Source organism: Zosterops lateralis, assembly GCF_965231275.1.
Source record: "Zosterops lateralis genome assembly, chromosome: 1".
Lineage (NCBI taxonomy): Eukaryota > Metazoa > Chordata > Aves > Passeriformes > Zosteropidae > Zosterops > Zosterops lateralis.
Window position 1 is genome coordinate 22,726,207 of NC_139762.1, and position 21,217 is coordinate 22,747,423.

Sequence of the window (21,217 nt, forward strand, 5' to 3'; positions counted from 1 at the left end):
TTGCGGTGCCGGGTCGCTGTGGCGGAGGCGGGAAGGCGGCCGTGGGGCGGCCGTGCCGATCGGGGAGCCGGCGGAGCAGAGCACGATGTGACTCCGCAGGAAGATGAAGCCGAGCGCTGCCGAGGCCGCCGACAAAGGAGCGCGTCCCCGTAAGCGCGGGGGGCTGCGGGCAGCGCGGGGGAGCTGCCGCCGCCGTCCAGGCCTTTCTCAGCCGGTGCCGCCATCCCCGCCGGGGCCTGAGGCGCCCCGCGCCGGGCTCGGCCACCGCCGCCCTCGGGCTGACGCTCTGAGCAGGGGGCAGCTCCAAGGGCCTTTGCCTGGGTTGGGGAGTAAACGTAAAAGCGTGTCCGTGGTGTGTGGGCAATGGCCGGGCGGCTGCTGGGCGAGCTGCTTTCCCCGGGCAGGGCTCCCCTGGTACTTGACGGGGCGCCTTAGGCCCAGGGTGTGAGAGCACCCCCTTTGCGAGGGAGACTCTTCATTGCTATTGCAGTCCTGCTAATGCGCTCCAAACTTTTTATTATCCCTGAGAGGTTTAAAATGTGCTCCAATATTAATTCCAGTGTTTAGAGTGTTAATACTCGAACGGCTCTGGCATGTGTGTGGTGCGTATAACACCATATTTGAATCATGGTCTTCTACAGAATTTTCCTTGCACGCTTGCTTATCGCCCATCTTTTCTGTTTAGATTCGGGATCAGTTGCACCAACCTATGTCTCCTCATTTTCATACTTCTTTAGGGTTTTTTTACCTTCCAGATGCTACAGAACTGCTGTTCCTGCATTATTTAGTGTGCTCATAAACCTTGCTTAGAGGATTTTGCAGCATGAATAGTGGTTCTGCTCCCTTTCCTATCTAAGACTGTTTCAGGGAGAGATGGAATACTTAACCGAGGGACTGTTTTGCATCTTGCCTTTTTGTTTCTAGAAGAGGCCTGCTCACTTCCTGTGGCAGCTCTCATTGTCTTGAGCTTCTCCAGAAGAGAAGCAACTAGGAGTGAGTCAGTGAGGAAGAAAAACCAATGTAAAACCAAGATGTGGAATTGTGCTTTGAGCAACGTGGTTTAGTGAAAGGTGAACCTGCTTATGGCAGAGAGGTTGAAGCTAGATGATTTCTAAAGTGCCTTCTAACCCAAGCCATTCTATGGAAGTTTGCTCCATCCATTTCCATAATTTAGAAGTTTTCTTTTTCAAAAATAAAACTTAAGTCCAGTTCTGTTTAAATTGCCTTTTTTTCCCCCTAGCAGATGGAATACAAGCAAAAACAGAAAAGATAAGATCTTCCCTGAAGAATGTGAAAAAAGACACAGGAAAACCAGAGAAACTCAAATTTAAGCCACTCACTGGGAAGGTGTTTTACCTCGATATCCCATCAAATGTGATCTCTGAAAAGTTAGGAAAGGACCTCAAAGAGCTGGGAGGGGTAAGTTAATAATAGAGACTTGTATGAACCCAGAAGGAAATGTGCGCATGTGGAATGCCTTTTTTGTGTTTTTTGTAACCGCGTTTTAATGTTATTTGTAGTTACCTGAGATGGGATCTTATTTTTCTATGTTTTTAAACTTTAGTACAAACAGTGAGCTTATCAACAAATTATTCTGTGGGTTTTCAAGAGAACCTGCTTTACTGATTGGAACAAAAGTTCTTATTAGAAAGTTTTGTTTTCAATTGATTTTTCACCTGGCTCAAAATTTTATCCAAATTTATTAGGTTTCATTGTTTGAGGTGCTTTTTCTTCTGCTGCTTCTGACTATATTGTCATGTTTGCATGTTACGACTATCAGTGTTCAGCTGAACCTGAAAGAGATAAAAAGAAGAGTTTTGTATATGTTTTCTGTAAATCAGTAACTTCACTAACTACCTTTTGCACAGAGTATTATACTGTTTTTGAAAACTCTTACTTAAATAATAAATTTTATAATCATATTACTAATTTTTTTCCTAATTCTCCTTTCTGTATGAAAGGAACTCTGATACAAGCAAGTACATGATATAATAATATTAATTGCATTGTATGTATTACTAAACACCTTCTAAGCACAGAGGCAGAAGGGATCTGCTTAAATTACTAGCTGTTCTGAACATTGCTTTGGCAATACTTTGACCTCAGAGGGACACTGAGCAGCTTTATAAAATTGGTGCTTGTAAATCTAGGTGCTGTCTGAAATCATAGTATCAGTAAGGAATAGCAATAACACGGTTTTGAGTTAAGTTGTGCATTGTTTTATGTTTAGCATCAAATAAGTGCATGCTATCGTTTGTCTTTCTCTCTAAACCAGAATTTTAGGAATTCATATGTGAAAAGGAAGGCCAAAACTTAAAGAAACTGAAAAGGAAGGTGTTTTGGCTTATTCTGAGGAGTAAATGCCTCACCCTGAGGCGCTCAGCGGCCTCATGATCAATTACCACATGTTCCATTGTTACTTGAGTGGAGTGCACTTAAAAGTGCCTCTCTCTGCATATTCTGTTTCTGTAAAGATACACGGAGCAGAACAGTTTCAAGCTATGTGATTAGTGCTTTCCACACTGATTAGTGGAAGAAAGGAAAATACCTGAAACTATACAATCTGACATGAAATAACAAGGCAGAGAGCTGTTAATCACTGTAGCTGGCAATGAAAGAGACTGAAGGAGCAAAATGGAAGAGAGTAAATGCAGAATGACCACATTTTTATATTGCTGAATATGAATCTACTTAAGACTTTACTTTTTGGAGAAGTTTTATGAAAACTGTAGGTGTGAAACATGGTAGCTATCCTGAATTTTAGTTTTTCTGCTAGTTCTAAGCTCAGTAAATTTATAGCTTCTTGCAGACTGTAAATTACATTTGCAAACACTTGCCTTTAAGTTTAGCTGAACACTTCTGTGTAATTTCTGTTACATAAAATTAAAGAGAGTTTCTTTTCTTGAATTAGTCTGTTATTCCTTAATGCAGTGTTTGCATTCTTGCAATTGGAAAGTATTACAGGTAGATAGTAAAAAATTGTAGTAAGCAAAGCTCTTTTGATAATGACTACAGAATTAAGAAATTGAAATTAGAATTTGTGACTGGTAAGATGCTTGTACAACTTAATTGTCATTGTCGTCCAGATATTTAGAAAATATTTTCTTGTTAACTCAGTGTTTTTGAACTTAATTTTTTGAAAAATTTTATAATCCTTTAAAATATTCAATGTAAAATTGAGTTACTGGTCTATTGTCCTGAAATAGTTCTTTGGTTTTCATCTTTATATTTAGAGAGTGGAGAGTTTTCTTAGTAAAGATATCAACTATCTGGTGACTAATAAAAAGGAGGCAAAATTTGCACCAACTCTTGGCCAGATTTCTCCTGTTCCTAGTCCAGAATCTGCACCTAATGGAGGAAATGGTTCCCCTCATCCAAGCAACCGAAAAGATCGACACGATGGAAGTTCATTTAAGACAGTAGATACAGTAAGTTTCTTAGTAATAATACTGCAAAGCAGTTGCAATCCATGGAATATGCTCTTACAGTTTTCCTCCTGTTTTGTTTCCTAAAGGTGGCAGCAGTTTCCTTGGGTGAAAAAGGGTTTTTCTTTCAAACGTTCTTTTAAACTTATTCAGGCTAACTTGTTAAACTTAACAAACTCAAACTAATTCAGCAATTTTTTAAAACTAATTCCAAAAAGATCCATTTTTGCAAATAAGCAGAGTATACTAAAATATGTTCTACTCTAGTATGTCTGACTTAAAACATTATTGTCATGTTTGACAGCTAGATCAGGCACGTGATGACATCCAGTGATTCCTGTCCCTTTAGCAACACAGCCTATTAAAATCTGTCTGATTTGATGTTGTTAATGCTGATACCTGCGGAAACACTCTCTGATAGTAGTAGGAAATAATTAAAATTGAGGATTCTGAGCCCTTTCTTAGGGGATCACATTAATTGCAACAGTTAGTATCTGAATTTTTACAGGTTTATGTGAAGTTTCTTATTTGGGCAAGTCTTGTGTCCTTTCAAAATATAGTTGAAAATAGTTAGCTGTACTATATATATGGTGCTTGTTTAGAAACATGACCAGGCTGCAGGGTGGTCTTTGTGTCACGTAGGTCAGGTCATCTCATTTTGCAAACAGTCTGGATAGGTAAAGGCAGCCCATTATGAATAAACAGCAGAAAGCAGAAAAAGGAAATGCACTGATGATAGAAAAAGGGCGTAAAACAGTGACTATGGTTATATTCATGGCTATAATTTTCACAAGCCCAGCTGATGAAACCTCATCTTTTGGTGTGTGTCACTGGCTGCTTATTCCCACCATCTGCTTTGTTCCAGCACTAGCATTGCGGTGGCCTTCTTTGGCTGAAAATGATTACTTGTTGGGGTTTTTTGGTTTTGAGTTTTTTCCCCTTTGACTGTAAGAAACTGTGAGAAGGATGCACATTACTGAAAAATTAGCAGTAGGATGAACAAAAGGAGACCCTCATAGCTAATGTATGTATTTGTTAAGAGCAATGTAGATTATCTCTCTTTGCTCCAGATCTGTTTCTGTTTTAATGTAGGTACGTATGAGCAGAGGAAAGTCCTTGGTTGAAAAAGCAATCAAAGAACAGGTAAGCCAAAGAATCAACAAACTTGTGCTTCAGAACCTTGGGGGCTTGTTTTTCTAGAAAACCAGCAGTAGCAAAAGTGGTCTTAGTGGTTTTAGAGAGAAGTCAGTCACGGAATGCTGAGGCAGAAGTTGAGGGATTGTCCTAAGTGAAGTGTCAGGTATGTTTTCTGGGTACCTCCTGAAGAATTGAAAGTCTTTGGAGTCTTAGGACAAATAGTAAAATGTGTCAGGATTGCTAATATAATAGCATTTGAGAGGTGCTCATGAAGTGTATAAATTCACTCTCTTCAAATCTTACTATAAAATGTGACCATAAAGAAAAAATTTTGGTTTTCTGGAGGTTTTGATGGTGAGGTGCTGTAACACAGAGACAGACAGAAGAGGAGTCTAGGAGAGTATTCTTTCGGCTGCTAGCAAAGCATCTGCATTTTAATCTCAGTTTTCATATTACATGTATATTTTTAATTATGTTAAGTAATTACTGTATATTGTTTAAGATTATTAATATAATTTATTGCTTGCAGGACTTAATCCCTTCTGGTAGTATACTATCCAATGCTTTGAGTTGGGGAGTGAAGATACTTCATATTGATGGTAAATGTTTTTATTAGATTAAGCCTGACTTGAATGTGTAACGTTCATTTAACTGTTCTTCTGTTGAATTGGAAATATTAAAAGTTATGTCAAACATACAAAAATTGAGTCAACTGAGTCTAATTCTCCCACTATTTGCCAGATGTTAAGAATTGCATTGAACAAAAGAAAAGGGAGCTCTATCTAATCAAAAGAGCAGGCAGTTCTTCTAAAGATGTGGTAAGTGCCTCTCCACCATTTATAAAAATGTCATTTTTTTTCATTAACTAAGAAAACACAAGGTACTAAGAACTGCCTACAGTGAAGCCTGTCAGTTTTATTTTAATGAAGGTATTGCTCATTTTCGGTTTTTCACGGACTAGTATGTCTTGTGAATTGATTTAAAAACCATCTTTGAAAATATGAAGTATTTGCTGTATATTTCAACATTCTTTGAAAATAACTTTAATAGTAGCATTGATGCCATAGTGTGTAGAGCTGTACTCTTGCAAAGGATATCTAAGTGTCAAAAGTGCTGAACTGTCTGAAGTTTCCATTCTGCCTGCCTCAAAAGTAATTAATAAAATGTATTATTGTTTTAGTATGATGTAGATGGTGGCTACGTTGCCTTGTATAATTTTCCCTGTGACACAGTGATTAGAAGTTCTTTCATTTTGATGGGCCATTTTGAAAAATCATAGTTGTATTTCCTGGAGGAGCTGTCTCTATAAGGAATCTGCAACTCTGCCTTCACAGAGAATGAGCATAAAGCATCTTGAAGCTATTTTGCCAAGTATGTGGAGTTGGCAAGTGAAAATCCCCTTTTCTCAGGTTTTTAGTCTATGATGTAGTGAGGCATTAAAGCTTATAGGTCTTGGGTGCTCCATCTGCAGTTGCTCAGTAATTCTCACAATTGTCTGGTTTAGCAATGGGGCTGATAAATAAACAGAACCAAACTACCCAGTGTGTGTTATGCTGTTTGGAATGTAATATTGGGTAGTTCTTGAGGCCACGTAAAATCCGCTGCCAAGTCGTCACTCCGTTTGTGGATAACGGGAGAGGTTTTTGGCAGGTAGTGTGAAATGAGTTTGTACTTTGACCAGAATCAATTACATTTAACAACTGATGCTTGAATGTAGACTTCACTTTTTTCTGAAGACAAAATATTCCTCTAAATTTTAGTCTTCATTGCTAAAAATAATGAAAGATGCAGCCTGTGTAAATCCATTCAAATGGAAAGAATTGTTTTAACTGGAGATACTTGCTGTTCTACGGGATTTTGGTGGCATTTTGCAGCTTGCAGTTAATTAGAATTTACAAAGTGTTGTAAAAATGGTGTGTGTATTAAAGACTGAACTTTCAACCATGGCAAGGTATTTTCAGGGTGGAGAGAGTGTATAAATTTATCTTTCTGGGTTTCTTTGTTTAGATTTGCTTTTAGAAAAAGTGAATTGAGGTATCTGAAGGAGAGCACTTCTTTTTTTTCTGTGTAGAAAGAAATATTTCTTTGGCAAACATGTTACCTTGTTTGAAAGTACTAATGAGCTTAGTTTCCTGAAAAATTCATCACGACTTCATAGGAATTATCTAAATTATCTGCAGCTAAATCTTTGAGTACAGTGCAGAATAATACTCATTTTTTACACCATCTCTCTTTTTTCAATAGGGAAAACACGTTACTGCTCAAAAGTCAAAAAGTAAGTACTTCAATAATTGTAGAGGTTTCTGGCTTGACTTACTTTCTGAATGCTTAAAAATGTGCTACATTTCTCCTGTGGTCACACGTGGTGTCCCATGCCAATTTGTATGTCCAAGAGAAGCATGTAGAAAAATTTTGTGGAAATCAAGAGTTTGTCAAAACTTGTACATAATGAGTTCTAAAATACAGTCTGCTTATTTATTAAGCTATTGGGGCAACTGATAAATGATGAAAAGTAATTCTCTATTGATTTCCTTTTCTCCCCATTTGAGCAGGTAGACTGAAAAGTCCATTTATCAGGGTGGAAGATAGGAGTCGGTAAGTGTTCTCTTCATGCATTTAGTAATGTGATTCTCAAACTGAGTAATTAAGAATTATTTGAGGAAGTATGTTCTTAAATCTCAATTCCTTCAACTTCCTGACTTCAGATGTCAGTTGTACTGCCCTCTTAAAATGACATACAAATGTCTTTAGCCACTAAATGAGATTGAGCAAGTAGTAGTATAGTAGGGAATATTTGCAGTAGGTGATGCAAGTGACAAGTTAACAGGTAACTCGAGCTTGTAGATCATGAGAGTGGGTTCTCTGGGTTACTTTCTACCAAGGAATGAAAGGGACTCCTGAGCCTTTAATGTCTTTCCTTAGACCCAAGTCCTGTAACCCAAAAGATGAATAAAACTTCGCATACTGAATTCCACTCCTGTAGTTCCAACTCAATTACATTCGTCTCCTGCTGAGACCCTTTAGATGTAAGGAAAGAGATATTGTTAGTTAAAATAATTAATTGAAATTAGGTTTAATTTCCTGTTCAATCATTTCTTTTTAAAAGGAAAAATTACAAGCTATTAATCTGATTTCAGTATCCACAGTAGCATGACATTTGATACTTTCAGTCTTGAAAAATTTCACATATTTCTGGTCAAATAATCTGGTTCTGTAATCAGTCAATCTTTGTTGTGTAAAAAAATGCTGGTTATCCAGAAGTTGAGTGAACAATGAATTGTAAAAAATGTTTGGTTCTGCGGAGCATAATTTGCACTTTTAAATTCCTAACTAACTTCTGAGTTATGGTGTTGTTTATAAGCATTAAAATCTTTGACCTGATTTCTCTGACACTTTCCTGAATTGAAAAAAAAAAAAAAAAAATCTAAACCTGGTTGTACACTGTGAGTTGGTGCAATAGGTATGAGAGACATGGGGATAGTGGAGAGAATTGGACCAACACAGTTGTGAGGATAAGAAATTAATATATAAATATAGGTGAATTTCACAATGTAGTGGAGTACTAAACACTTGAAATACTTCTCAGATTTATGTAACATAATGTTTTTTAATGTTTATGCAACATAAGTAACAGTTTAGAAGCAGAATGTGATGCTTCACTCTTGCCATTATGTTTTCCAGACTTGCTCTTGTAGTTTTGCCTGGGTAGCTTATAATAGCAATGTGGGGAAAAATTCGGATTGAATTCTACCATCAGCATTTTAGTCAATTGATTATTCCATATATGAACTTTTGACGTGTTCTATTTTAGAAGCTCTTCATTTATTCAGAGCACTGATAGGGTTGCTAGTTCTGGTATCTCTGAAAATACAGTCGTGTACAGGAATATTATTTTTCTGGATAATGAAAAAGTCAGTTTTTAGATTTTGAATGGTGAATTAATTTTTTTTTAAATAAAATGATAATATTAAAAAAACCCAAAGAACATTGGATGTTGGGAACTGCTGTAGCTACTTCTCAGGAGCACAAATGCACTGTTGTCCAAATTGTTCTTGGGTTTATTGGTTACCCAACTCAAAACAACTAATAGGCACACAAGTGATATCCTGAGGAATGTGTAAGATAACTGTGGAAACTGAAGGAAAGTATCAAGGAAAGAATGAATGACTGATTTTAAGATACTTATCTGCTTAGCGTTCTGTGTGCCTCATATGTAAAAGAGAAACACTTTTTCAAGATTTTGGACCTGGAGTAATGTAGGCAATGAAGCCCTTTTTCCATTTTTGATGATTCTCATGCACTTGTTTTCTGTTGATACAGCCAGTACCGACCATTTTATCTGCAGTTACTGAGTTTTCCATTTCTGAACTATTGTGTTCCAAAGCCATATAGTCCATTTGAGGTGGATAAGAAGTATCCTTCTGGTCAAAAGCAAACTCAGACTAAGGAAAGGTTTGTTGAAAACTTTATTTCATTGAGGTGTGGGTAGAGGAGAGTGTTCTTCTCTGAAATACTCCATGACTAACTATGTTCTAAAATAATTGCTCATCTTCTAATTTTCTGTGCTGTTTAATACTATTAGCCCTGTGTCATCAGATGTATTTACTACACTGTTGGTGTCTGTCTCTCTATCTGTGCCCTCTTTATCCTGTCTTTAGTCCTTTTTTTGGGCATACAGATGCATACATCCAAAAATGTGGCCTTCTCCTTTCACTGTGGGTCAGCCTAAGATATTTTTTTCCTTTCTGCCACTGGTTTCTTCTTTGTCCTCATCTTGGATGCTGTTCAGTAAGTATTTCACAAGAAATGGGTTTCTTAAGACTTCTTTTTTATTTGTCCATATAGTGCTGAAACAAATAGTTGAATTTATTAAAGCAGTGATATTCAATCACAGTGCCTAACCATTGTTGATAAAGAATGTCTATTGTTGATAATTTATAGAAATTAGATAGACTGCTAATACTGCTTCAGTTCTTCAAAGATGAAAAGTGGATGCCAGCTGCCCAGTAGAATTGCAGCTGGCTTTACAGCAAGTGTTTATGTGATACGTTTTGGCATTCAGGCTCTATTTGAACGCTGCAGATGCAGTTAGAACTTCAGCAAATCAATTTTATGATTTGAAACTATTTAAGAGTCCTAATTAACTGTTTTTTGTGAATCGGTGTTGGTTTTAAATTTTTTTTTATACCTAGCTTTTTTCATTGACTTCTAAAATTGATTCATGTGAGAGACTAAATACATTTAGGTGAAGGATGGCTTTGCTGTATGTGGAACTTTCTGTATTTTTGCTGCTTTTCTGTCTTTAGGGCTGAAGACTTACTTAGCTGTGATACCAGCTTTCTTCATGAAGTGGTTTCTCCACAGTTCTGTCCAGTCTTGACTGTAATACAGTGCTGGAGGTTTCAATTGATATTGCCATGATGCTTTTTGTTTCCTTTTTAATTTTATTTTTTTTAATTGTAAGGAAGGTAGCAGTATGAAAAGGCAAATAATATATATCACAGGGGTGACTGCTGTATTAGTAAGGCCATTTCTGATTGTGTCTCTTCTCAGGATGTTGGAAAGGCCCATTCTTTTTAAAGCATTAAAAAACCAAAAAGGCAGGTTTTGTTTAGATGGATTAAGGAATATGATATATTAAAAATTTCAGGATTTATGTTTGAATAAATATTCCTAATTAATATTTCAGGTGGGTACATACCAAAGAGTTGTTTAGGTGGGAGAATGTTTCATACTCAGCAGGTGAATGTGGCCAGTGTCAGTTTTGGGAGAGAGAGAAAGGGGAATGTTCACTTGTTTTGTCTTTACCTGGGAGAAGAACTTCTTGAAGAAAAGTTTTTAGTTCTACTTGCTTCTGCATTGGGTAAGACCTGCAGACTTATTCAGTCTTCAGATGATCCATTCTATTGCTTCTGCCCTGCTGTACTCGTTCCCTGTGAGTTTTACTGTTCTCCAGGGGGAAGGTGTCCAGGCTGATGTAACAGTTAAAGCACACACTAGAGTTCCCTGGCCTGGAGAACCTTAAGAAATGCTGGGGCAGGGTGTTAACAATGCATTGCTATGCTTTGTGAGCTAGAGATTTTTCAAGACAAATTTTTAGATGTAAAGTCCTGAGCTTACATCTATGCAGATAGTAAAGAGGGAGATGGAACTATTCTTTCAAAGTAAAAAGAAAGGAGAGGTTGATGACTTTGCTTTACTGCTGGCATATCAAAGTGGTTTAATAGTGGTTTACATCAAACAGTAGCTCATCCCAGGTGAGGATTTTGAAAGGTCATGGAGCAGCTGTTGAAAACCTCTTCATATTCTAATGTCCAGGAAGAACTTTAGGTTCATTTTTTTGCATTCCCACTTAGCCTTTACCTGGAAAAACAGGACAAAATGGCATTTGGTCAGCATATTCAAAATTATGTATAACCAACAGAAGGTGTTAAAATCTTCTTTTCTTTTTTCTTTTTTTTTTTTTTTTTTTTTCCAGTTTGGGTTTTATCAGCTGTGCACAGAGATTTCTAAATGTCCTTTGATTTTTATTTGTTTAGTAATTTTGTATTATTTATTCTGAGTCAGTGACAGTAGTATGTCTGTACTAACTGGGATGCTCTATACTTACATATCATTCCACTGGGTCTCCTGGCTTCTTGCAGTAAATGTTTCTGGGTTTTGTTTGTTTGATTTTAAATCTATGCATAACTCTTTGGGTTTTTTAAGTGTTGACTAAAACAATATAAATAGTTGAAGGGGAAATAAAGAGGTTTTTTTGGGGGGTGTATTAAGTAAGAATGAACATACTGTGAGGAACAAGTTGAGCACTCAGTTCCATGTTTAAGACTCATTAATATTCTCTTAACAGAAACAAAATAAACAGTGACAAGGATTGTGGAATGCCAGCTCAGCTTCCTCAGAAGGACAAAAAAAAGAGAGGATATTGTGAATGTTGTGGGAAGAAATATGAAGATCTGCAAACAGTATGTGAAATGTCAAGTATATGCTTTGATACCATCATATCTCTTTAATGTGGTATCACCAGAGGTTACTCTATAATTTTTTATTTTAAAATATTTTTCTGAATAACCAGCAAGTTAGTATTTTTTTTCCATGTTAGAAGCAACAAGTAAAATTTAAAACCTATCTCTGATAGCTGAAGGCACTAGTAATTCATGTCTTAGAGATGCTGGTAGCAAATTAATGATATTTACTTGCTCCTTGTTGTACTGTTGACTTGGATATTTGTATCTGTAATATTAAATTTATTTCATGTTTTTTCTTTATTGCAGCATCTTGAAAGTGAGCGGCACCGAAATTTTGCACAAAGCACACAGTATAAAGTTGTTGATGATATAATCTCAAAGTTAGTTTATGAGTTTGTTGCCTACAAAGATGATGATACGGGAAAAATAAAAAGGTGAGTTACGTGTTTAAATTTTAAAGACTCTGTGAGTCAGGACATTGAACATAAAGATAGTTCTGAAATTCTTGATCTGAATAGATGAGGATAGATTCATGTTTTCAAGGCTGAAATAAATTGTAGAAATTTTCAGTAAGGTTGTATGTGTCAAATCAGTTCTGACAAGCAGAACTTAGGAAAAAAACCCCAACAAAACAGAAGTGCAAATGACATTGGAGAAAGATGAGACTGAAAGTTACCAGAAGTTGTCCTACTTATCTTCAGCTCCTGTAACACAAAATCTACTGTACTGAAATACTGCTAACAGAAAGACAGCAATGGACATCTTGCTCTGAATGCTTTCTGTCATATTTAGTAGTCTAAGGGCAGCAAATTAGTCAATCTGGTCTCCTTCTCTGTGGAAAAACTTCCTACCTGTACTCTAAACCTCTTAGCTTCTGTGCTGCTTGTGCAGGACAGAGAAAGCGAGTGTTCCTTTCTTTGTAGCTCAAGAGCTTGAAAGGGCAAGAAAGGCTTGTTTGGTGTCTTGGACTGTAGGCACCAGGGTCTTTGCTATATGAAGCAGTCACACTATTCAAGGTTGGTCTGATTTTTTGGAAATTATTCAGGAGATAAGGAATAACTTTGTTGTTTATTTATTTTTTAAAAAGACAAGTAATGAAGAAATAAAGGTATTCTTAGTGAAATCAAAGGAAATGCAAATAGAATCATACAACTGCCTAACAAAAGCAAGCCTTAATTTCTTTCAAGATTTCAAAATACTCAGAGTTGTTAGACTTGAAATCCTGTCAAGAAATCATGTTAATTTTTTGTGTATATATGTTAGAATATTTGTAAGTATTTATAGTCATTGCATTATATTCATTAACTTCTTTTGTTCTTAATGCCACTGTAAATTGAGATTTACTGAAATACTAGACTACTTTGTGTATTTTTACAACTTAATGAGCTGTAGAAATCGGTAAGGAAACATCAAAACTATAAGACACTCTGCTCCTACAGAAATAGTGTGTTACTACCCTAAATATATCTTTCCTTGAGGAGTAAAAACAAAAGCTCCTTTGTCAGTTCAGTTGCTTTTCTAGAATCAGTTGCATATGGAGTTAGGTTGCAGGGGGATTGTTATGTTTGTTAATATTTTCAAACTATTTCATTGTAGGACAAAATGTAGCACAGGATGTTTTTCTCCTATTATTGGAAAGATAACCAGACCAGATGAGCTGAAAGAGCGACTGAAAAAGCAACGCATTTCTTTGAAAACTTACTCCTGGAAGGATACTGCAATGCAGGCACTCAAACTGGATCGCCAGCCTGCAGAGCTACAACCAAATTCTGTGCCAATACCTACCCCTGTTTCTGCATCTGTCTCTTCAGTTCTTCATTGTCACCCATCACAACCTTCAGAACTAAAAAGTAAGTTCAGAATTAATAATGAAAATATGAAGACTGATTGCTCCTGTGCTGTGAAGTTAAGAGAGACTGTTGTACCATCAAATTCCATACAACCACCCATTCAGAAAACTGACAGAGTGTACGCAGACAACTTGTCTCGAGCTTCTGAGCCATTCAGCAAGGAAATACTGGTACCAGATGTAAGTAAAAGGAATGTACAGTGTTTTCAGGAAGGAGTGGATACTTCATATTCTCATATCCAAGTTACAGATTTTAGTGAAAAAGACAAAAACTTCCTGCAGCAGAAACGAAAATTAAATAATTCAGTAGTTCTACCAGCAAAGTGTTTGAAAAAAACAGATGCCAATCCTACGTTTGTCAAGAAACATCATGATTTATGTGATAATCATCAGCAAATGCAGCACAGTGTCGTTCTGAAGGCTGAGGTATCTGATACTGCTGTGAACAAAGGACTTAATGCATCAGCTGCCAGCACTGCCCACAGTTCACCGTCTGGAAAACTGCACAGAAAAGTGAAGCTTAACTTGAGAAGGAATAAAAGAGAAACCCAGAAACAGAATATGGAGTTATGTGGAAAGAATTCAGATGGATTGTCTGTTCCTGAAGAGAAGAGAAGCACTTGTAGCTCACCACTGCAGACTTTATTGGAGTTATTTCAGACAAGTGAAAGAAACTCAGAATTTGGAGGTTTTTCAAGTTACCCTGAGAACAAATGTTCAGTGAACATAAATGATACATGTGAAGGGCAGAATGCAGATGTTATGTGGTCATTATTTTCTTCTTCATCCTCATCCCCGTTTTTTGGATTTTAATACTGGTTTATTTAATATAATGATTTTTTAATTGACTTGAAAATTTAAGATTCTATTAATGAAGACTTAAATTGCTGTATTATATGTACAGATTTTTTGGTTTTCAAGTTTTTTTAATGCAAAATTTTCTGTATGTAAATATGAAAAATAAAACAAAGTTTGGCTCTGGTCACATGTTTGGGGTTTTTTTAGAGGTACTGCTTTATTGTGTCTGGTAAAAGGCTCTGACCCCACATTTGGGTTAAATGGATTTCTAGGCAAAGCATGGTGCAGCTGCATTTAGATAGAGTAATTTTCTAAAATCATTGATTATGATACATTCCAGGTAACCACATTAGAAATAACTGGATGTTCCACTGTAAATAAGGTACGCCATTACTCATGGGTTACTGATGTTTTGTGGGCATTTGGTTGCTTCCTTTTTCTGTTTCTTCTGCTGCTTTAATAGAGAACGCAACAACAAAGATGTATTGCATTCTTTGACTATCCTGATGTATTCTTATCAAATTAGAACTAGATCTATTGTGTATTTCAGCTAATAAGAAAGCAGATGTATTTTCATTGGGGGAAAACAAATAATAAGAAACCAACAAGACAGGTAGGTTTCTGATTGACTTAGGTTTTTGTGTTTTTTTTTGTTTTTTTTTTTTGTTTTGTTTTTTTTTGAGTAGCCAGCCTGTCAGATTGGCTTAACTCAAAAACAGAGTGAAAGACACAAGTGAGAACTGGGATTTTTTTTTTTTTTTTAATTATGCAGATCTTTACCAGAGCTGATTTCTTTCAGAATTTCTGTATCTGTGAATGATGACAGGGCACAAGTATGAAATTACAAGAGGCAAAGCGTTATTAAGAAATGTAGAGTGCCTTAAGGTCATATAAGCGATCTCAACCACAGAAATTACTTTCATTAATTTTTGCATAAATTACTTATCTACATTTTCATTTCTTGCCCATTTAATATTCTCAAACTTAGTGCTCTTATGGTTAAAGTGCTTTAATGTTGCAGCTATGGTCTGTCCATTATAGGCTATTTTCTATGAGGGGTAGGTAAAGCTGCTTGGAGAGCAGGAAGGTGTGAGGAAAATGATAGAAAATTACTTTCCTTTACAGAGGATATGTATTGGAAGCTTAATGATGAAAGTAGCTTCTTGGGGAGTTACTGTCACCTTTAAAGGTGACATACCTTATTCCTCTGTTAATGTAATTGATGTACACTCTGGTGAGACTCTGCTTTTGGCTTCTCCCATCTTACTGGTCACTTCTGCCTTGATTTATAGTTAATTCAGATCTGGATTCATATCCAGAAAATACAGAAAGCCAGAACAGAAATGGACAAAATTAACATTTTAAAGAGGAGTTGATCTTGAATGTGTATATCTGTATTTATTTTTTGCCTGTGAATTACCAGTATATAGTACTCTAGGACTGGGACATAAAAGTAGAAGATTGAAGCAATTACTTTCTTCTTCATTTTGAATTACACTTTAATGATTGCTGTCTGGTTCAGTAAGTTCAATATATTTTAGGAACTAGTGTTTTGGCTGTTTTTCTTCTATTGAGATAATTTTGTTTGGTTGGAGTTTTTCTGTTGGGTTGGTTTTGGGTTTTTTGACTTTTATTATTTTTGGTGGGTTTTGGGGGGGTTGGGTGGTTTTTTGGGGGTTTTTTTTTTGGTGTTTTTGTTGTTGCGTTTTGTTTGTTTGTATTTTTTAAATTTTTTTAAATTATTTTTATTTTGTTTTTGGTTTTTTGGTTTTTTTTTTTGTTGGAGTTTCTCTAGGGGTGGCTTTTTTCAAGCTTTTGGTTCAGTCCTAAAAGTAAAATCAAGAAAAATTTGCATTTCCCCCTAAAGCGTCGCAAGAATCTGCCAGTAAGTATCTCTTGCTTCTGCCTCCCTGCTTCCATCTCTAAGGGCACACACTCCTGAGGTGCCCTGGTGGCCTCCAGCTGAGCTGGGTGTGCATTGCTATTGATACACATGAGGATTGCTGCAATGTTAATGGTGAATGGTAGAAGGAGTCACTGTTAGGTAATCTATTCGCCAGATAAAGAGCGTGTATGTTTTGCATATGATTAAATGCAGTCCTAGACCGTGTTAGTTCAATAGGTACTGCAAAGAGAAATTTTGAACACATTGGAATCTGGCTTTAGAATCTTGAAGGAAAAAAAAACCACCCTGAATTTTGTCATTAAAATATGAAGACTATTCATTGTAATCCAGAACAAGAAAGGAGAGTTACTGGTACTGGTTGCAAAAAGCAGTTCTAGTCATAATGGAGATTTTGTTTACTGGTCACTTTCATGTGTGTTAAACGAGTCCCCTTTGTTGTATGTTCAGTTGGTATCACAAGCCACAGTAAGCCTATTAACTATTTCCAAAACGGATTTACTCTGTATATTTAATTATTTTAATGTATTTATTATCTTTTAAGCTTGTTAAAATTTAAAACAACAACAAAAAACAAACAAACAAACAAAAAAAAACCGAACAAAAAACCAAACAAAAAAAAAACCACCACAACCCACAGTTTTTACCACGGTTTGAATGTATTTATGTTACAATTTGAAAAAAATATGTATGGAAGGGTAGTTACTAGAACATCTCTCTCTCATTTCTTCATAGAAAAGAGAACTGAGTATTTTCAAAATGTGGCAGTGATAGTGAGAAATGTCAAACAGTTCAGACAAAAACTACCTCTCTGGTCACTAAAACCACTTCTAATGGCAAACCTTTATTTATCTGTATGTATTTGTGCTAATTAGATATATCAATTACAGTTTCAACTCTTTCTTCATAAGGATTTCTTCTAATGCGCTTCATTTTTAAATTGTCTTGCTTTCTGTGACTTTGAGGAGCAGAAATGCTGTGTCTATTTTAGTAAGTTACAGTGTGGCTGAGAGGAAATAGTTCTCGATCCGTATGGTGTGCGTGGGGGTGTATGTACAGGCACTCCTGTGGGGATTAGTGATGCCAACACCACTCACACGTAAGGAAGTTCTGCAGTAACTTCTGAGATTTGTGCACTCAGGTGAGCCCCATGCTCTGTAGCACCATCTGTGTGGGCAGCTCTTGCCCAACATCCAGCAACAGAACACTTGACACAAAGCAAGAAGTGACTGTAGAGCTGGCTTTCCCGTTAGCATTGCAGGGAAGTTAGTTACAGCCTGAGGTTTTTGGCTCTTAGATGTACCTGTGAGGGTGTGTGCACCTTCATCCCGCATCCGAACAGGCTCAGCTCTGACACACTCAGCTAATGTAGCTGCTTGATGGTGTGAAGCTCTTGTGGCAGCCTCTGAGTGAAGGAATATTGAAAAAATGCTATCTGCTCTAACTGTGTAATTACAGTGGGGCATGTGGACAGGGGACAAAAATATGAATCCCTCCATGTTCTCCATCTGGAGAATCTTCGTGAGCTATGTGGTCCATGTGACCTCTGGGCCATTGGCTGATAAAAGCTGATCATGCTGAGCTTTTTGATCATGTTGACAGTTGATACCACAGAAGCATCAAATCACAGTCTACCTTGGTCTTACACTGAGTACTTGAAGGTGGAAAGCACTTCCTTGCCCTAGTTTCATTCTGTAGATGCTCAGAATCTGAGAACTTTAAGACATACAATTAGATTGTGTAAAGAATTATGATAAATTCCTGAAATAGTGAAGTGTAAGATAAAACTACAATTAAATGTGATCAAGCATTCATATCCTTCTTGGATGACTAGTTTGGATGTTACTTGTGTCAGGAAATGGACTCCCCTTTATCCCTCTCATTTTTTCCATTATGTTTCATTTCATGTAAATATTCTTCTGGAAAAGAAGCTATTTTCTTTTGAGTGCTTACTGCCACTCAGATTTAGCTGTAACCTCTATATGCATCTAATCACCACTCTTGAAGACAAATGAGGGGAAATTTTAGCAACCAATTGATCCAGAGCAATTGTACAACTTACACAGAATATATGTAGGTGGACTAGAAAAATGAATACCTAAATTTATTTCTTAGCAGAACTAGTTCTCTGGACCCTGCGAGGAGATTATTTATGCTCGCACTTAATAGCAAAAACAAAAGTAAATCCTTTTGGTAATACTAGAGTGTCATCACTGATAATCTGTAGCACCTGTAGCAGGTGAAGTTAAATGTGAATAAAGTCCATTAACCAGCTTACCATCTCTGAAGGTGGTATGAGATGAAAAATTTGGGGTTTTTTACCATGCATTCTGCAAATGTTGCTTTTTGATTCTTTGCTTTAGATAGTGCAGCTATCCAAAATAAATGCTGAGCACCCCAGATCTAGCACTGTAAAAAGATTTGGGATGGAAAGCAGTTGTTTGGGTGTAGTCCAATTTCATTTGGGATAAAGAAGTTGTAGATTCAGGTGGCTGTCTATAATAGTTTTGGTTTTTTGGTGTATGCTTTGGTTTTTTGTGTGTGTGGGTTTTTTTGTTTGTTTGCTTGGGGTTTTTATTGTTTGTTTGTTTGTTTGTTTGGGGTTTTGTTGTTGTTGTTTTTTCGGGGGTTTTGGGTTTTGGTTTTTGAGTTGAGGGGAGATCTCACTTCAAGGTTCAGTGTTGGATATTTGTTGAGTGTGTGAATAGCTGGGCACAAACCCCAGACTTTCTCTGTGACCTTCAGTAGTGCAGGCAGTGGAGGGGGAGGTGCTGGTCTCCTCTCTGTAGGGATTAGAGATAGGACACAAAGAAATGGGAGGAAGCTGCAGCTGGTAATGTTCAGATTGGACGTCAGGACAAGGCTCTTCACTAATAGGGTGGTTGGTCACCATAATGTGCTCCTCAGGGATGCAGTCCCCAAGTCAAGAGTTAAAGGATTGGATGACACCATTTTATGGTGTATTTATAGGTAGTTCCACGAAGAGAAGGGAGTTGGACTCTATGATTCTTATAGATCTCTTCCCACATGAGATATTCTATGAGTTGCTAGAAGAAGAAAAAATCTGTCTCCTGATGTGAAAGAGCTCATTGCTCAGAGGTGGATTGTCTGCCACAGTCCTCAGCAATGTTGAGGAACTCTCAGGAAAGTAAAATGAGGAGGTGAATCTCTGTTCTCTGCTTGATTTCCCGAATTAATGTGAAATCACCATCAATGAAATGTAAATATTTCTCTGAAGGATTAAGCCTGTCAAATCATCCATTGCTAATCAATGTGTACAATAATAAGGGACTTCAGACATACAGATCCGGGTTTACATCCTTGTGATTTAGATCCTTCCACATAATATAGAAATTTTCTGCAATTTATTTAAGTCTTCTTTTTAGAATTAATCTTCAGCGTTTACCACAGAAGTGATAAATAAATAAGAGCGGTTTGCAAGGAGAGGAATGTAACACCTTTTTCAGCTCTGTTTTGGCTAATTGCTTTTAGCCCACATACTTTTAAAATGACACTATCTTTGTATTAGTTGGCTGTATTTCTAAATTAAAAAAAAAGTTATAAATATTATTCTTAAAATTAGTGAAGGGTTTGACCAATATAGAGTTGGTATACTAAAAAAAGGACTGCGTTTATGAAACATTTGTATCATACTTCACCATATCCACTGAGCACACACACTGGATAAAACTATCCTTTCATTGTTGTTAGCTTAAAGCAGCCAAGCTTTGGCTGGCACTGCGTTGGTGAACCTTCCATGTGTAACACCTACACTAAATCTGAACACTGGTGAGCAAGAGAAAAAAGAAATCGATGATGCACTGATCCAGGAAATGAGTGTGTAACTGCACAGTGTATCTGCTGCCGAACGGTGTAATGTATACCCAATGTCCTGAATTGTCCCACAAATACTGACAGAAGCAGCTGTGAAACAGTGTGCCAGTGGAGAAAGTTTGGTCTAACTCAAATTCCTGTTGGGGTTGGCTGCAGCCTGAAATGTAAGGATTTATTAGTTTTGTAAGAAGATTGAAGCATAATATTCTAATACTGATTTTTTTTTTCTTTGCTATAAATAGCACTTTCTCATTTTTTTTACCCAACCTACCCATGGGCTTTTTGACAGCCCACACCAGAGTTTTATAAGCTAATTTTGCATTGTTTCAGCAGCTGCTTCAGAATTTAATGGATACTTTGAGGTAATGTTGCATCTTGCCTGTAGTACCTGACAGCAGTGTAAGCAGGACAGCATAAAACTGACTGGCCACTTTCTCCTCAAAGTCACTATGTATTTCCACATGCAGTATTCTGCTGTAATCTTCGGCTTGTTGGACTGTCATTTTGTCTGTTTTCATATCACAGAAACAAACTGAGAAACAGAATTCCCTTCACCTATCCTCTAACTGGTTCCTTTATTAAGGTGGTGTGTGTAAGTAAGGCAAGCCCTGCAGAGAAAAGGGGCCGGGCGTTCCCCGCGGGAGCTCCGGGAGCCGGGCAGCCTCTGCTGTGCCCGGAGCACGGCCCTTCCCGGGGACAGGCAGCCCGGCGCTGGAAACCTCTTCTCCCGAGGGCACAAATGGAGGTGCCGGCTGTCCTGCCTGTTGCCGGTGTAAGCAGTGCAATTAAAATTGTTTGTTCTTTTAATCTCTGAGGCTACAACGAGCAGCAGCCTTTCAGTGGCCACTTCCTCCTTTATTATGTCTTTACACACGGTACAAACCTTGCAGTGGGTAGTCAGGCTTCGCATTCTCTCACCCGGGTCGGTAGCTGCATCTGCCGCTGCCCCGACACCCCTCCTGTCTCCCCGCGCCTCCGCCACCCCGAAACGGCGGGGAAAGAGATGCCCCAGGCCACCGCCACTCCTGTCCCATTTTCATACAGAAATGTAGTTTAGGAAGGTAAGATACGCCGTGCTGAGGGGCAGCACTGCTGCTCTCGGCTTCCCGGTAGGTGGGAGTGTAGAATTGGGCTGCAGATGCGGCCAGCCCTCGGCTGGGGGAGAATCATCCTCGCGCTGCAGGGACGGACATCGTGGGGACTCCCCGATACTTCTGCCTCTTGCTCGGTCCAGGAGAGCACGTTGTAACGTGAAATAAATGATTCTGCGTTGTAATCCACTCCTACTCTCTTTGTTAAAAAA

The 21,217-nt window shown here is 37.5% G+C and overlaps 1 protein-coding gene across 3 annotated transcripts; it reads left to right on the forward strand.

Moving 5' to 3' along the window:
* The first annotated feature begins 16 nt into the window (after nucleotides 1–16).
* DBF4 (DBF4-CDC7 kinase regulatory subunit) lies at nucleotides 17–14,350 on the forward strand. Of its 3 annotated transcripts, none has more exons than XM_083883528.1 (12): nucleotides 17–149; nucleotides 1,241–1,419; nucleotides 3,234–3,428; nucleotides 4,518–4,568; nucleotides 5,092–5,161; nucleotides 5,304–5,380; nucleotides 6,807–6,837; nucleotides 7,112–7,157; nucleotides 8,883–9,014; nucleotides 11,413–11,527; nucleotides 11,837–11,964; nucleotides 13,127–14,350. In XM_083883528.1, the coding sequence occupies exons 1-12, from the start codon at nucleotides 104–106 to the stop codon at nucleotides 14,190–14,192; spliced, it is 2,136 nt and encodes a 711-aa protein (XP_083739654.1). In that variant the 5' UTR covers nucleotides 17–103; the 3' UTR covers nucleotides 14,193–14,350. The 3 variants fall into 3 exon arrangements, with proteins under 3 accessions (XP_083739654.1, XP_083739655.1, XP_083739656.1); XM_083883529.1 differs by having other exon boundaries at nucleotides 7,115–7,157; XM_083883530.1 differs by having other exon boundaries at nucleotides 1,244–1,419.
* Nucleotides 14,351–21,217: the final 6,867 nt, after the last annotated feature.

Coding starts and splice junctions, on each gene's coding strand:
- DBF4 (XM_083883528.1), top strand. CDS start 104: ATGAAGCCGAGCGCTGCCGAGGCCGCCGACAAAGGAGCGCGTCCCC. Junction 150..1,240: donor CGACAAAGGAGCGCGTCCCC/GTAAGCGCGGGG, acceptor TTTTCCCCCTAG/CAGATGGAATACAAGCAAAA. Junction 1,420..3,233: donor ACCTCAAAGAGCTGGGAGGG/GTAAGTTAATAA, acceptor CTTTATATTTAG/AGAGTGGAGAGTTTTCTTAG.